A 16,483-nucleotide genomic window follows, 5' to 3' on the forward strand; every position below is an offset into this window, starting at 1 on the left:
ACAACATGATAAAATATGATATAAGCATCCAAGACTACAATAGCCCTAATACAGTGCAATAGATTTAAGAGAACAGAAGACTGTGGGACTAAAATTCAAGGGAAAAGTGCTTTTCACCTACCACTGGAATGAGTACAATATAGGTGACAGGTGATCCTGTTCATTCCACAGTAGCGGTGCCACAACAAAAAAAGTCTCTCTTCTTAATAGCCACCCAGCAGTCTCTGTTTGACAGGGGGTTCTCCAGAAGGTCCCAAGCCTTTTAGTACTTTTAATACCAGCACTTGGAATCCGGTTAAGACATGGACTGGCAGAGAGTGCAAAGGTTAAAGTGCTGACCCAAAATGATCACATTGGCCAGTCCTTCTTTATAATCTGACTGCCCTGTTTTGGACCAGCTGAAGTTTCTGGACTGTTTTCAAAGGCAATCTCATGTACAACACATTGCAGTAATGCAGACGAGAGGCTTTCGGAGCATGGCTGACCGGAGCTAGGCCATCTCCATCTAGATAAGGATTTACTTAGTATTTCAGCCTAAGCAGGTAAAAAGTGCTCCATGCCACTGACAATGCTGGATCCAAGAGCATCCTCAAACTATAAACCTGATCCTTTAGAGAGAGTTTAGCCCCCTCTAGAACGAGTTGAATATCTCTTAGCTAGACAAATGAAACACTAAGAGTAGCTTCTTGTCATCTGAGTCTGTATTGGCTGTTATCCCTACCATTGTTGCATCTAGGCTCCAATTTAAAACAGCCACTGCCTCAGTTGGATTTGATGAAAAGGAAAGTTAGAACTCAGTGTCATCCATGTGTTGGTAGCACCAGCCCACACCTCTGTAGTACCTCGCCCAGCAGTTTCATGTAGATGTAGAAGAGATCCCCGTGGTATCCCATAGCCAAGCTACCAAAGCATAGAGCAGTGATCCTCCCAGCACCACCTTCTGGACATCCAGGCAGTAGAACCACTGCAATACAGTATCTCCAACTCCCAGCCTATACACCCTGTCCAGAAAGATACTATGGTCAATGGTACTGAAAACCACCAAGAAGCAAAAGGCTCACACTACACTTGTCTCTCCCTTTTTTTGATCACAGCGATACATGGTAATCAAATTCAGGCTCTGGCTATACATTACACAATGTTTTGTATAATCAGAAATGCATAGAGGCTTTTGCATGAAGGTTAACAGACTGCTTCTTAAACTTTGTGTATTGCTGTCCATGATTAACAAGAAGCATGAACAGACTTTCTGAAAAACAGGAAATGGGTGACTGTGGAGGTTTCTCAGCTTTTTAGGCAGGCGCCCATTCTTCATTCCTTGATAAAATATGTGGAAAACAGTTCTGTTAATTTGCAGTAGAAGCCAGATGTACATGATGCTGTCCGTAAAACTGATGATGCCACCCAAAAAGGCTAATAGCGGCTTTCAGCTTTTAAAAGCCCTGGGAGTTTGGTTTTTTTTTTTTTTTAAATCTGTTAACTTTAAATACATGAACATGGAAGTGGCATTTAAACAAAAACAGATAATCCACCAGAGCAGTGGGAAAAGTAGGAATTTGGGGACTAAATTAGTGTTGGAACTGGAAGCATATAGCCATGTCATTTCCAGTGTCGAGGTGGGAGAAGGTAGCCCAGCGAATCACATGCCTCTGTGTTTGTAGCACATCTGTGTGCATCCAAAGAATGAAACTATATGGTTGTTCTTAGTTTGCAAGATTGGCATTTGCTTAATTTCCTTAAATTGCTATTAATTATGTACTGGAAATGTGTATTGTTAGGAAGTAGAACACTCAATAGTAAACAAATGTTTTAAGCTCAACCCTTTCAATCATTCCCTGATTAAAAGTCTGAACTTTTAATATTGCTTTGTCTTACAAATTTCTTTCTCCATCCCCCTGCCAAGGACATGCTCTTAAACCACAGGTTGCTTCCATTTTTACATCACTTTTGGATGGGTTGAAAAAATTCTACATCACAAAGGTATTTAATTTTAGTCTCAATATTATCAGATACAAATTTTAAAAGGTTTTGACTCATTCTTTCACATTCTTTTGAAGCAAGGTGGTACTGTAGAAAATGTGAATTACCTCTTTTTATCTCCCTTCCCCCTTCCTAATTCCTGAATTCATATTGTACCTAGCTCCGACTCAGTAAAAAGAAAAAGTATTTGACTGCTGTGAAATTTCAGTCCTTTCTATAAAACCATCTTTTGTACTAATGTTTATCAGATTTGGTTTGAATGCTTGCATTCAAAGGCAAAGTAGGAAATTATGCACCGATAGGGAAGAGCAGGTTCCAGGTGTGATGCCTCTGGGCCCTTTTAGTTCAGAGTAGCGCAGAGTAAGTAGTGAAAGAGAAGTGTGAAGTCTATCACACTGTTTTAATGTTGTTGATTTTAGTTGTGTTTTGATGCATGTGTTTTATAACTGCTTTAATCAAGTTTATTATTATAAGCATTTTTATTGTTAAAAATGTAGAATACAAATAAAAAGAAAATAGAACAGTCTTCCCCAATCTGGTGCTCTCCAGGGTTTTAAACTAGCATTCCTGACCATGATGCTAGGTCTGATGGGAATTGAAGTCTAAAAGGTTGGGGGGAATCAGTTGGGATCAGTTTTTATGTGAGAAAATCCTACATACATCTGAATGTGGGTTCTCCTAAGTCTGTCAGAAAGATCCTGTGGATCTGCTCTGAAGGAAGAGAAGCATCTCAACCCCAGCATCTGCTCCTAGTGATTGTTTCTTAGTATGCCCCAATTAAATTTAGCAGCCAAAGCAAAACAGCTGGAATTAAGAATTTCAGAGTCAAATTAATTTCATTGTCTTCAGAGGATAAATGTTGAGTCCTTATCAGAAGCCTCCATATGGCATTGATGTATAAAGTTAAATGATGGCAGAATATAACATGATGGATGTTTACAACACTTCAGCTATGGATATTTTTCGTTTCTGAATTTTTAGACTTGCTTGACAACAACATCTTAAGTAACAAACTTCTAAATGTGTGCCATTTCACTTTGAAATGTGCTTCTTGTATAAGCACTTAGATAACATCTCTAAAAGAAGTCACTAAAGATGCAATTAAAAGGGGGGTAGCTATATTTGGAGGTTGTATAAGGGAGATGGGGGCAAATGTTAGTGTTGCTATATAGCATTTATACCTTGTCTTTTTTCCTCTTCTGATGTGGCTTTTACATAGCTCCGTTTGATCCTCATAAGAACCACCTGGTGAGATAGTCTAGCTTGAGTGAGCAACTGGCCCAAAATCACTCAGTCAGCTTCATGGCTGAGGAAGGACCAGCACCTGGATCTTCCAGGTCCCTAGTCAAACACTCAGCACCACAATGTGGAGACTTATGTATGACAGTGCCCTTTTATGGGCAGAATAACTTCAAATCTTAGTGAAGGATAACAACATACACACATACGTGAAATGAAGGCCCAAAAGAGGTTTTAATATCTTTAAAATATTATTCTCCAAGTGACTGATTATTCAGTTTTCAGTATGTTGACTAGTAAGTAATATTTTGTAAGTAATGATAACTAAATCTTAGTAATCAAAGCATTAGTGTCTATATGCTAGATGCTCAAAGACTAAAGTGCCAGAATATTGCCCAATATTAAGTTTGTGCTGACTGGCACATTTCCCCATCTCCAGCACTTCTCCTGTCCTTCATGACTCTGAAATGGCACCTGAAGCAGCTGCTGGCTGTAGTCTGTGAGATTCGTTGAGCATTTTTGAAGAATGGATGATCGTGCTAGGTGACTGGAGAGGAGCAGATGCTATTTTAAAAACAGGGATGAGGATGAGGCATGGGATTTCATTGCAAAGGCAATGGTGAGGAGAGGTAACATGACCTTGCAGCCTGGATTGTATGCAAATATCCTGCAATAGCAGAATGTGTGCATCATCTTCAGTCTGTTATATGTCTGAATAAACCCTGCAGTTGTATTAACTCAGACTGGGTGCATCAACACATACTATAGATCAAGGGAATAAGTATTTATTCTTAAATAAAGTGTCCTCATTAATCAAACACTAGTGTTTTTATGTATGTCTGTTACTGCTTAGCATATTCCAAGAGAAAATATAAACTTCATTCAAAACATGGGCTGAAACAGGAGCAGAATTGTGATCAGAATTACTCCTGATCAGAAGCAGGCATCCTACCCAAAGAATAAGTTGACAGTCTGCTTTATATTACCAGCATCATCACCTAAAATGCTTCTGTATCTGCCTTTGTGGCATCATATTGTACTTAACAAAAGTACCTACTGAAAATGAATATATTGTAAATGACCTAACTGTGGTAGATAAACTGAAATAAATGGTGGCCTGTGTGTTAACAAAACGTAATGGAAATGCCCTTCTTTTTACAGTTCAAAGGGTTTGATCCCCATCTTTTATGTGTTGCTACCTTACTTTTTGAAGGAGACAGAGAGAAGGTCCTTCAGCATGAAAAACAAGTGTATGATATTGCTTCAAAATTTGGGTATGATTTTTGAAAGCTTCATATTTTATATTTAATGGTGTCCTAAAGTCAAATATGTTTGTGGAGTTGAACTAAGAAGTAGACATTTATGAATACTGTTGGTAAAACTGTGGTTTCTCAGTAATAGTGGGCTATTTCAAAAATTGAGAATGAAATCATAAAAACTTAACTAAAAAAATTCATTACTCAGTTTGTGGAATTGCAGCTGAAATATGACATTCAAAGTACCTGAATTTGCTTTAGCATATACTTTTGCAGGGACTGACAGACTTCTCCATGATCCAACTAGAGCCATTGCTATTTAAAAGCTTTAATTTTTCAGCTTCTCTCTAAGGAAAGTGACTTTGTGACACTAAACAAACAAGCCTTAGCACAATAAGGTAGAACAGTGTTTGGTAGATTAAAGTATAATACTGTGCCTTATTGACTAGAACTGTGACTCAAGCAAGCTTGTTTTAAAAAGGAAATTGTCTTTAATCAACAGAACTTGATTAATTATATGTACCCCACCTCCTGTCACTGATTACTCTGTGCTGTTACAGAGAAACAAAAAGCATTTCACTTTAATAACAAGCTGAGTAATGATGGGATGGTTTGTGTCCATCTGGTTTGATTGATTACAAGACTGGTCAATGAAACCATGGTGAAGGTATTTGTCTGGGTCACAACTTTATTTCCCATTTAAACAAATTATTAGTGAGATTTGTTTACAGTGGTCATTTCCATCAGACCTTTTGCAAATGCTAATTCTCCTTCATGGGTTCACTAACTTTGCATTGGATTCAGCACTTACAAGGTTTACCTTCCCAGTTTTATACATTGCTATCCTATATAAAGATCAAAATGTCCTTTCAGAAAGGCAGTAAATACAGATGTTAAGCAGGAGAAAGAGAAGGGAGTACAGTATCTTCTGAGATATAGAAACTATCTGGATATTAATAAGCAGTTAATAAGAGTTTTGCAGTTAAAATTTAGAAGTTGCCCTACCATATTTTTAGAAGCTTTCCTACTGCACATTTTTGTTCTATTATACTTTTTTGTGTCTTCTGGTCTTGAAGTTTGACCATAAGGAGGGAGCTAGGATAGACAACCACTGTTGTCTTTTAGAACTACTAATTCAAAAGGCAGATTTATTTAATTAATAAATTTATATCCCACCTTTCTGCAAAAAAGGTGTTTAAAGTAGTTGACAATAAAATTCAGTTTGAAAACAAACTCTTCACTCTAATTCTTGATAGTCTAGCAAAGGAACTCAAAGCCAGGCATACAGCAAGTACCTGTTTTCCTGGCACTTTCTGTGTCTCTGTTCATTCTCAGTCTTCAAGGGGAACCGAAAGGGAGAGCAACATAGTCAAGAATCCTGCTATGCTCCCTGGAGCAGTGGCTGTCCATAAATAGCTGTGATCATGGCAGACTACCTGTCTTGGTTGTTGTTAGTATATTGCATTACAGTTATGCCCTACCTTTCTTCCTCTCGCAAGGAACCCAAGGTGGATTACAAGGTTCTCCGCCTCCCCATTTCATCCTCACCACAACAACCTTGTGAGATGGGTTGGACTGAGAGTCTGTGATGGACTCAGAGTCATTCAGTGAGCTCCATGGCAGGGTAGGGACTAGAACCCTGATCTTCCAGGCCCATAGACCAACATTCTAGCCATTATATCGTCCTGGCACAATTGGCTTTGAGTTCTGTCCTCTAAGTGGCAGTGTAAGGTATAAGAAACTTTAATCGTTAGTGGTGGCCTGTTCAAACCCACTCTGTCTAGACAAGCAGCACACCTCTGAGGGCATCCACTACATGGAAACATGCCTGTACCAAACAGCATGTTATCATGCTGCTTGCACAGAAGTGTACTGCACCAGAGATCTGAGTTGAAGTGCTGCCTTTTTTCCATTTGTACTCTTATGGGATTTGATTTCAGGCTGTAACTAAAAGTTTCGTGGAGAATACAATACTTTTTCACTGCTATATGCTAGGTAAAAGGTAGGCAACTTGGTGCCTTTCAGATAATTTGGACTTCATCTGCCACAATTCTTGACCATTGCCCCTGCTGGCTGGGGCTTATGAGACTTGTAGCCCATAATATCTGGAAGGTATCAGGCGTCTGTCTCATGTCATCTGCACCTTGCTGAACAGCATTGTCTGCATCTTGATGTCAAATTGCAAGTCTCTTTAACTCTTGCCTGTATATTTTAGCTCCCTAGGTGGGATGGTATTCTTGTATAGGGTTTTTTAAAAACCTGTTATATTATTTTAATAATTGGTTGTTGGTGAACCATTCTGAGGGCAATGTACTGAGGAAACGGTATATGGAAATTTTTAATACATTTATGAAAACTGATTTATGAATGGAAGTCACCCAAAAGCTCAATCAAATCTATGCTTTTTGTGTGCTTCTTTTTGTTTTTTAAGCCCAGGAATGCACAGGAATCTAGTTGGTAGTCATCTTTAAATGTAGCTGATCAGATTGATTTCCATTGATATTTGATCTTAAATCTGTTGTATTATACTTTCTTATATAAGACTTCAAGTCTTATATTAGACTTGCTCTCAACTTGTCTCGTTGAGAGCAAGTCTGAACTGACTTTCTGAATGAAAGTGCTTACTTAACTAGCTATTCCACAACTAATCATACAAGTATTTGAACTGTCAAATCAGTTTGGACACTTTTGAAAGGACTCTGCTTGAATTTTGCAGTTGGGAGCATCTTGCTTTGAATTCCTTTCCTAAAAGAACATTACTGTTCATGAGTTGAAAAGAAAATACAGCATGAGAAACAGTTTTCATCAGATTTTATATAAAGATCTTCAGTAAGATTAATTTTGACAAATTAATGATAAATTGTAATTTATAATAGGACCTAATGTAAAATGTCTTCATGCTCAAAACAAGCTGTGTAAGCTGTTGCTGGTTGTGTCACTTTAAACTGCTCAAAGGAGTAGGTAATACATTCCCAATCAGTAGAAAACAGGGTGTATTTAGCTAATACAGATAGGGATTGTTTTCTGGTACTCCTGCAGTAGTAAGCACTGTTAAAATGACTGAAAAATCAATGTACAAAAGTATTAACCTTGGTTATTGGTGGTAGCTACAGTGGTACCTTGGCTCACACACGCCTCAGTTCACAACCAAATCGGGTCGCAAACAGAAATTTCAGAAAAATTTTGCCTCAGTTCACAAACTCCACATTAGGTGACAACCACGATGGTGGCCCTGCTGCCACATGAACATGATTGCGATCGTGCCCGTCCCCCCCCCCCCGAGCACAAGCATGCCCATCTTCCCTGCATGAGCACGATCGCCATCATGCCCATCCCCCCCATGCCCGATTGCTATCGCACGATTATCATTTGAACTCTTCCTCCAAACAATAACCTTCCCCCCACCTAGGATGGTGTTCTCTATTGTACTGTACTTTGTTGTTCTTCGTTACTTTGTTTCAAATTTTTGTGATAAAACGTTTACAGAATGGATTAACTTTATTTACATTGAACTTTATGGGGAAATTTGACTTGGCTCGTGACCAATTTGAGTTGTGACCAGAGTCCTGGAATGGATTAAGTTCGTGAGCTGAGGTACCACTGTATATGGAGACTGTAACTGTGCTATATAAAGAAATATTTAAATAGGAATTTGGGGGGAATTGTTTTGTATTTATTGAATTTGTTTGTAAGCCGTCCGGAGATGCATAATGATTGGACAGGTTAGAAATATCCCAAATAAATAAATAGTAACTTTTGCCTTTAAGTGTTTAAAACAGCTGTGCTAATAGATATATGGGGGTTATATTTCTGCTATGCAGAGATGTCCTAGACTGGCCCTTGCATTAATATTTCTCCAGTAAATGTATCTCTACTAAAATGTAAAGTTCACAGATCTAAAATACATTCCATGTTGTTTCTCTCCTCATGTATCTTTTGGTATAGAGAAGTATTTCAAGAAGCTGTTTCCCTTGGTTTGTTACAGATGCTAAGCATAGCAAAACTTGAGATTTCCACAAAACTGATCAACGTTGTGTATGGCTTGACATTTGAGAATTTTCTCACTACTTCATTCTTCTGTCAGCTTTTCAAAAGTATGCAATTTGAACATTATTGAATTTCATACTGAACTTAGCTGGCTTATCTAAATTCTTGAACTGAAGCATTTTTGCTGTAAACCATTTTACACCCTGTGATGATTATATGCTATCCTCAAATTTCAGTGGCCTGGCAGCTGGAGAAGACAATGGGCAGAGAGGGTATATGCTAACATTTGTCATTGCTTACATTCGGGTAAGTCCTTTAAAAAAAACAAACCAACATTTAAATACGTAATTTATTTTTCCTTAAATGTTATGTGGGCACATGTCTGAAAGAACACATGTGAAAATAATGTGTTGCATTCTGTTAGGAGAATCTCCCATGTTTAACTGTTTCAAGAGCTCCTGTAGATAGAAAACATGCAACCTGGGTGGTTTTGCTTTGTGGAATTTATATAGCTGTACAGCTTTTCTATAAGTCATGCACAGGCAGTGACAAATGATGTAGTCAGCTTTGGGTGGTGTGGTGGGGGGACTGATTCCATCGATATCCTCACTTTCCCTGTTCCTCTCTCTCCTGGCTGAGCTCGATCATCTGTAGATAGAGAACTGTTGCCCCTGTTACTCTGGTGGAGGAGTGGGGGGGGGTCTCTTTTCCAAAGGGGTTTAGACAGACTCCAGGATCTTTGGTTTATTTGTGTTGGATTGGAGCCTTAGAAATTGAAGGAGAGGCACCTTTATTTGCTAGAAATTACCTAGATTACTGATTCTTAGGTTCACTTAAGATGCTTTGAAAAATAAAGGTTTCTATGAATTTAAAACATTGCTCTAACAAGTTAGGCTTCCTGCTATGTTCGTGAGCATTATTGCTGTGCCCCCCATTTGCTTCCTTGTAATCAGTCTCATGTAGTAACAGCTTTTTCTGTGCATCTTGAATCCACTTATACCCAATGAAAATATACCTTGTACAGAGAGGCAAACAGCAGCTTTGTGCTTTTGTAGAAATCACTGCTTTAGGTGTGTCCTCCTGATTAAGAGGCCATGTTCCAATCAGAGATTCATGCTGAAATGGGGATCTTCTAAGGATAGGGTAATTCTTGTTGATGCATGCTTATTTGCAAATAATGTGTGCAAACAATACGGCTCCTGGTGCAAACTAGTTAACATGCCTCTAATTTTTGATTCAAAAAGTGTCTCAGCTTTGAAAAGTTGGAACTGAAAAGCAACTGCAAGAATTTCTCTCTGCAAAAAATATATCCAAACACATACAGGACACAGTGAACTTTGCCTTTCCTCTCATAGCTGCTTGTGCTGTTCAAAATATACTCAAGAGCAGATGTGGGGTGGGTAGGTTTGCAGGCAGAAAAGGAAATCCACTCCAGTTATTGATCAAGTTTTCCACCATGTTGTCTTTTAGACCCCCGATACAGAAGCTCAGCTCTGCCTCTGAAAAAAGGGGACCCATAAACAACTCAGAGTTGCAGTGATTTGGCAAGAAAGACTGGATTTAGAATGGGTTTTCAAACTGTTAAATTTCACACATTTCCATGGAGAAATGGGAACTTCCTTACCAAATGTTTGTGTTCTTAAAAGAAAGAAAATGAAGTAATTAAGCACACTCAAAATAGACTTAAGGATAATAGAACACTCACAAGATTGATATTTGCTCAGTAGCCAGTTTATCCATTGAAATCCACATCATAATTATTGACCTGGTATCAGTAATACCAAATGATTGGTATTGATGGTATTATCAATAATACCAAATTATTGGAATCAATCAATGATTGATTTGGTATCAGTAAAAATAAGGAGTATCATCTCAATATTGTAAAGTAGGAAAAAGTCACTTTTCCTGATCAAAAAAGTAGACAACTCAAGCCAACTTATAAGAATTAAATTTTATTTTAATATTTCAACATAACTCTAAAAAAGAAAGCATGCACCTGTACAGATTTAAATTTCTCAGTACTGCTTAATGTATATGAAAGCTGTATATGAAAATATAGCCTTCTGTGAATTAAACATAAACTTGAACAAAGGCAGACCAAATATCCATATATATGGTCATTCAGAAAAGGTATCTGTATATCATACTAAAACTTTCTTAGGTCCTCAGTTCTGTGCATTGTAAGAAGTGAATGTTTATCCTTCCAATGCCTTAATATCTGTCTTTTAGCTATCAAAATGGCATGGAAAATCTGTTTGCATAGAGTAAGCCTTAACTCCCAGAAAGCAAGTAGCTAATTTAAAATATTTGTGCATCATTAAATATTCCAGAATGTTCCAGTACAAAATTTATCCATATAATAACCAGCCCTTGCAAATGAGGCAGCACTTGGGCACTGCCAGCATGGTTAAAAGAAGCATTACCTGTGCAAGCCTTATTAAAAAGTCTTTGTGGCATCTGGGAAACATGGAACAAAAGTTTTTGTGAGTACAATGTCACAGCCCTAGGCATTTTAGACACAACTAAAATGGTGACCATTGATAAGGTGAATGGTACCATCCACTTCCCTCTTCCACTCATGCTTAACAGCCTGTGTATCTTATTTTTTCACATGTAGCAAGATTTCTGCACATGAATTGTGGGGCAGTATAACTGATCAGCCTTAATAAGTGCTTCCTGTAGTGAAGGAGACTACCTAATACAAAATTCTAACCCAAAAATCTATCAGAAATTACTAGTGGAAAGCTGATATCACTTAGTGACTGGATTCAGAGAACACAACAATCCTTTAGGACTGAAAAGCTATGGTAGATTGTCATGTTATGCAAACCTGGACCACTTCCTGCAATGTGGCCTTATTTAAGGACAACAACAATGTATGGCTTGTTCTTTGGGTTGTTGAACCCACAACAGGTTGTTGTGTCATCCAAACCTGGGTGACTGACCCCATTGAGTGTTATGGGAAACACCTAGCAAGCTGCTTAGGAAGCAAAAATCTCGTGCTGAGCTAACCCAGGCCAGTGCCAGCCCCTCTACCAATGCCCAAGCAGCACAGTGGAGCAGCCTTACTGGCTAAATGCCCTCCACTGTGATAGCAAAGCTTTCTGTGCTTGCTGAGGGCTTCCCCCCACCTGGTGCTTTCTTGGTGATCACTTTTCACAATCTCTGATTTGACTGTTAATGACAGCCTCTTCAATGTGACCAAACAGGACACTGGAGGGGTGGTGCTGATTTGTCATTCCATTTTTTTAAAGTACAAAATATGCAAATATGTTTGATCATTTTTTTTTAAAGTTGGACTAGCACAAAGACACATTCCTCACCTGGGCAGTGTCCTGGGGGTGTCTGCTGTCAGAAGAGCAGCAAGGACTTCCTGGGGGCGTTGACCCAGAGAAGCTGCAAAGAGGATTAGTACTCCTTTTGCTTTACAGCTGCCAGGAGCTGGATGGCCAAGAGAAATGAAGGCCGCAGGTGTTTCTGCTTGTGGAGGGGATGGCCAGTTGATTACCCCCTTCACACCCAAATCCTCCAGAGGGTGCTTGTGGACTTGATTCATGCAGAGCTTCTTATGCTTTCCTACCCTGTCCTGAGAATCTAGGTCCTTGGGAAGTTGGAAGAGTGTGAGCTACCCCTGTTGCAGCAGCACGGAGCTTTGACAAGTAGCTGTCAAGATTCTGGTTACTTTTAAGGGGGCTTGCAGGGCATTGTTTTTGGGCCTTTTATGGACATGGATAAAAGCATACGCACTTTGTTCAAAAAACAGAAAAAGAACCTGTCAAAAAACACCCAGGGAAGGACCGCTGGTGAGCCCAGTTGCCTCTTGAGTGCACAGTTGCTTGTTTCATGAACGACCCACCCTGTATAGTTTATTCACCCAGTGAAATAAAAAAATAAATTTCCAATGAATTTGACAAAGGCTTTTCAGTGTTCTGAGGAACTATGGGTGTTATAAACTAATGGTTTATAGTTCTTTTTCCATTTCTACCATATGTATTATACAAAAACTTGTAGTAGTGCTTAGAGTGTTGGGCTCAGATTCAAGAGTTCTGTGTCCGATTCCCACTCAGCCATCAAGTTCACTGGGTGACTAGGCCAGTCACTCACTCTGCTAAACCTGCCTTGCAGGGCTGTTTGTTGTGAGTAGAAAAATTGAGAGAAAGAGGAGGAGAACAACATTAATCAATGTGGTTACATCTGTAGGAAAGGTATGCATCATATCTTTATTAGCTCATCTTTAACAACTGAAAAAACACTGCAGTATTTTTGCTATTTAAGATGATGTGCCAGTATTTTACCTGGATGGTCAACATTTTTCCTATTATGCTTGTCATAAACAGGTTTAAGGCAAATTCTACCTACTGTGAAAGAATAGTATTCAACTCATGTTTAACATTCTGCAATTCCTGATAAAGTTATGTCATCAGGAAAATGGTAAACTGGGTGTTATAAGATTGCAATACCTTATTTGGCTATATTTGTTTCATTGCTTAAAATTCTTACAGGAGATACAGGCAATAAATTGGTCCTATATAAAAGCTTTACTGGTCTCCGACTTGATAGTGAAAGAATCAACAGCACCCTCATTAATTTTGAAATAACAGAATAATTCGGAATAAAAACAGAAATCTGATTTTTAAACACCTTTTAATTAAGAAGTAAAACATTAAAGCACCAGATAGTGTTGTAAAACCTTATTAAACCACCCTTTGGCTATTGGGTGGTATAGAAGTTGAAGAAGAGAAAGTCCCCACTGACAATCAAATAAAAATGAGTGCTATCAATGAATTCACAAAAACATTCATAAAACAACCAGAGAATAATGATTTGCCCTATATTCATTATTCATAGCAATTTTATCAATATACTTTCCAACCAGAATAAAAAAAAACCCACCAACAGCTTCAAAACTGTCCTATTGAATTGAAATTAACTGCTTATGAATTAAAAGAACAGCATTCTAAACCATGAAGTATCTGTTACATAGAGATCTCTGCCCCTGCTTTTTCTCAACAAATGGTCATATGCAATCATCATGTGGGTTTCTCGTCAATCAGCTTTGAACCAAGTAAAAATAAATACTTTGTGTGTGATGCCTAAAGGGTGAGAAGCTCCATGACTAAAGTAATTGGTAGGAATTAACAAACTTAGCAGAGGTCTCTGTGCTACGTCCTGTTGACAAATGTAACTTGTCAAAAGTGCAGATGGATAAGCTCAAATGTTTTCGGTGTCTTAATTATATGCAGTAACAGTCTGAACTCCAAGCTTACAGATAATACTAATCTGAAACTTTTCTGATCTCTTTGATAGGACTTGGGCATGGATTATTATATAATAGGAGAATCATTTGAGACATCTGTTCCCTGGGATAGGTAAAAGCCATGCATTTTCTGTTCAGTTAAACTTAATTTTCTTATGATCTACCCCCTGTGAATTTGTTTTTTTGCTTTTTGCCCAGATTTTTTTTCTAGGCTTGATTATTGTAAACCATAGAAGTAGATTTCATATTTGGATTATTGTTAGATAAAATGACTGAGTTGGATCAACTTTGCCGTCCATGAACCAAAAGATTCCTTTGATCCAGATCCTGCTGGCAAAAGTGGAGATGGCAAAACTCTCCTTCCCATCCATAAGTAGGAGAATTCCCTAAGCAGAACTCTGTTCAGGGAGTGTTGCTAGCAGCAGGGGCAAAGTCTGGATTCAAGCTATGTAATTTTGGTTAAGAACAAATTATGAAAATAAAGCTTTATAGTTAACTTCTCAAACTTATTAAATAAATAGCTGCATCTATTTGTACTGTTTTCTGAAAACTATCCAATTCTAGTCCTATTGTTAGCCCTATTTCACTAGGAGTTGTCTTGGAGTTGATCCTATACCACATGCATAATTTGACATTTAACATGTTCCAAATGTAATTATCATGTCCTGCATGCATAAACTTGAAGACAGTTTGCTAAATTGGAACTGTCATTTGTGATAAGATATTTAGACATTAGAGATATATTATTTTTTTTAATCTTTCAAAGATATGATGGCTTTAAAGCATCAAATGTGGGTTCAGTCATTGAAAGTATTTCTTACCAACTTGCAATCTCTGTTTGTCCCTGCCCAGCTCACCATGTGCAGTAGTATTTATATACCTGGTCTGCATCACACAACAATCCACCATGGGTAACCAGCCATAGTGAGTTGCTGTGTCACCGAAACCCAGTGTGGTTTCTGCAGAGTGGTTTATTCTTCATGAGCAAGCCACCCTGAGAGCCCATGGCTTGTTCTAGGGGTCATTCAGTTGTTTTGTTGTCCAAACTTGGCTTTAGTTATGGGTCTTTGGGAAATGCTATGGAACCACTCAGCGAGGGCAGCAGACACCCCTGTGCCGTGCTTGCATGATCTCACCTGTGAATGCTCTTCCAACAAAACTGAAATGGCATTTTGAAAGACTGTCACTTGTTCATCAGCATTTTTCCCCAGAGCCTCAAAATGTGCAAACCTTTGGGTAGTAGGGATGTTTTTGGCTTCTAAAAATTGTTGGCCCTTCACAGTGCACACGTACATTTTGAAGGCCAACTGAAACAAGGTGAGACTCTATATAGGCTAATTTTCACACAGTTGCTAGAGATAAGGGCAAAATGTAGAGGAAAGTGCATCAAAAGGGGGTGGGGACATTATAAACAACTTGACAAAGAAATATCTCAATTTCATATGTGGAACTTAGAGTTTTCAATGTCATCCACCCTTTCAGCAATTCCCCAGTTCTGCAGCTACTCCATATAAGGGATTTATTAACTCCTCCCCTTTTGTAACAGTTGTTGAAGATGTGCACCTTTCTACTTTATTTCCCAGCCCTTAAATTGTCACAAATTCCCCTTCATTCACCTCTTTGTTATTCAGTTTGCATATACTTCTGTGGGTGGAGGAAGATTAGAACTCTCATGGAACCATATAACAGCAGCAGTAAGAAGCTGCAAACCAGTGGGAAGCCAGTATTTTCCCTTTCTGGATTGGCTGGGGAATCAGCAAAGTGTTGAAAAGGTGGCAGGGGAGGAAAGCTGTCCATTAAACAATTAAAATTGAGAGGATTGCATTTCTAAAGGGATGATATTGCCACCACCTTCTTTTGGTGTCTTCCTGCCCCATTTTTACCGGCACATTTCAGTTGGCAGCTAGGCTGAGTGGGAAGGAAGGGGAGAACAACCCATGGTGAGCCCAGTCATTTGTCATGCACACTGTGGATTGTTTAGCAAGCAATCAAAGCAACATGGCTTGTTTGCAGGGTAGCTCAGTATGATGTGGTAAGCCTCCCATCACATCTGTGTGCACAATATTGGCTGCAGCAGAACAGAACACATCAAACAGGAGAGAAGAGTAATCAACGGGGGAATCTGAATGACAGAACTGACAATATAGTGCTGTTGGGTAAATGAATGTAATTGAGGACAAATCCATGATAAAGGTGGACATATTAAGGGGAAAAGGAGAAATGTGTCAAAGCTGTGTTCAGGGTACACTTATTCCATCAAGAGATCAGTCTGGAGTATTGCATGTAATTTTGTAATGCACTTTTCACTCGTAACTTCAGCCATTTTCCTTCTGAATTGAAAGTATTAGTCTATCTAAACTATATTCTATTTGAATTCTATTAAACATTTGGTTTCATTTTTTTAGCAAGTGGTTTTATCTATCCTTAAACAGAATGTAAATCACAAAAAATCCTAATAATCTATGCTCAGTAATCTACACTCTGATAATTCTAATCAGATTACCACAATGCATTCTGTATGGGACTGTCCTTAAAGACTGCTCAGAAGCTCCAGTTTGTGCAAAGTGCAGCAGCCAAATTAACAATTGACGCAAGAAGATACAAACATATAACAGCAGTTCTGTCCTGCTTTACTGGCTGCCTATGTGTTTCCAAGCCCAATTCATTTGCTGGTTTTAATCTATATAGCCCTAAACAGCTTGAGATCACAATACCTGATAGACCACCTCTTCTGACCTCAATATACCCAGAACCTCCTCTG

At 38.5% G+C, this 16,483-nt stretch overlaps 1 protein-coding gene across 2 annotated transcripts in view; it reads left to right on the forward strand.

Moving 5' to 3' along the window:
• AGPS (alkylglycerone phosphate synthase) overlaps window positions 1-16,483 on the forward strand; it is a 74,674-nt gene that overhangs the window by 46,604 nt on the left and 11,587 nt on the right. Inside the window, exons 13-16 of one of the 2 annotated variants that reach the window (XM_044426936.1) lie at window positions 1,904-1,980; window positions 4,381-4,493; window positions 8,699-8,768; window positions 13,773-13,834. In XM_044426936.1, coding sequence (XP_044282871.1) covers window positions 1,904-1,980; window positions 4,381-4,493; window positions 8,699-8,768; window positions 13,773-13,834 — 322 coding nt within the window. The remainder of the gene's footprint in view (window positions 1-1,903; window positions 1,981-4,380; window positions 4,494-8,698; window positions 8,769-13,772; window positions 13,835-16,483) is intronic. The other variant, XR_006414410.1, reaches the window with a different exon arrangement.

The sequence above is a fragment of the Varanus komodoensis genome, unplaced genomic scaffold, assembly GCF_004798865.1.
Source record: "Varanus komodoensis strain SLA01 unplaced genomic scaffold, ASM479886v1 scaffold18_1, whole genome shotgun sequence".
Classification (NCBI taxonomy): domain Eukaryota; kingdom Metazoa; phylum Chordata; class Lepidosauria; order Squamata; family Varanidae; genus Varanus; species Varanus komodoensis.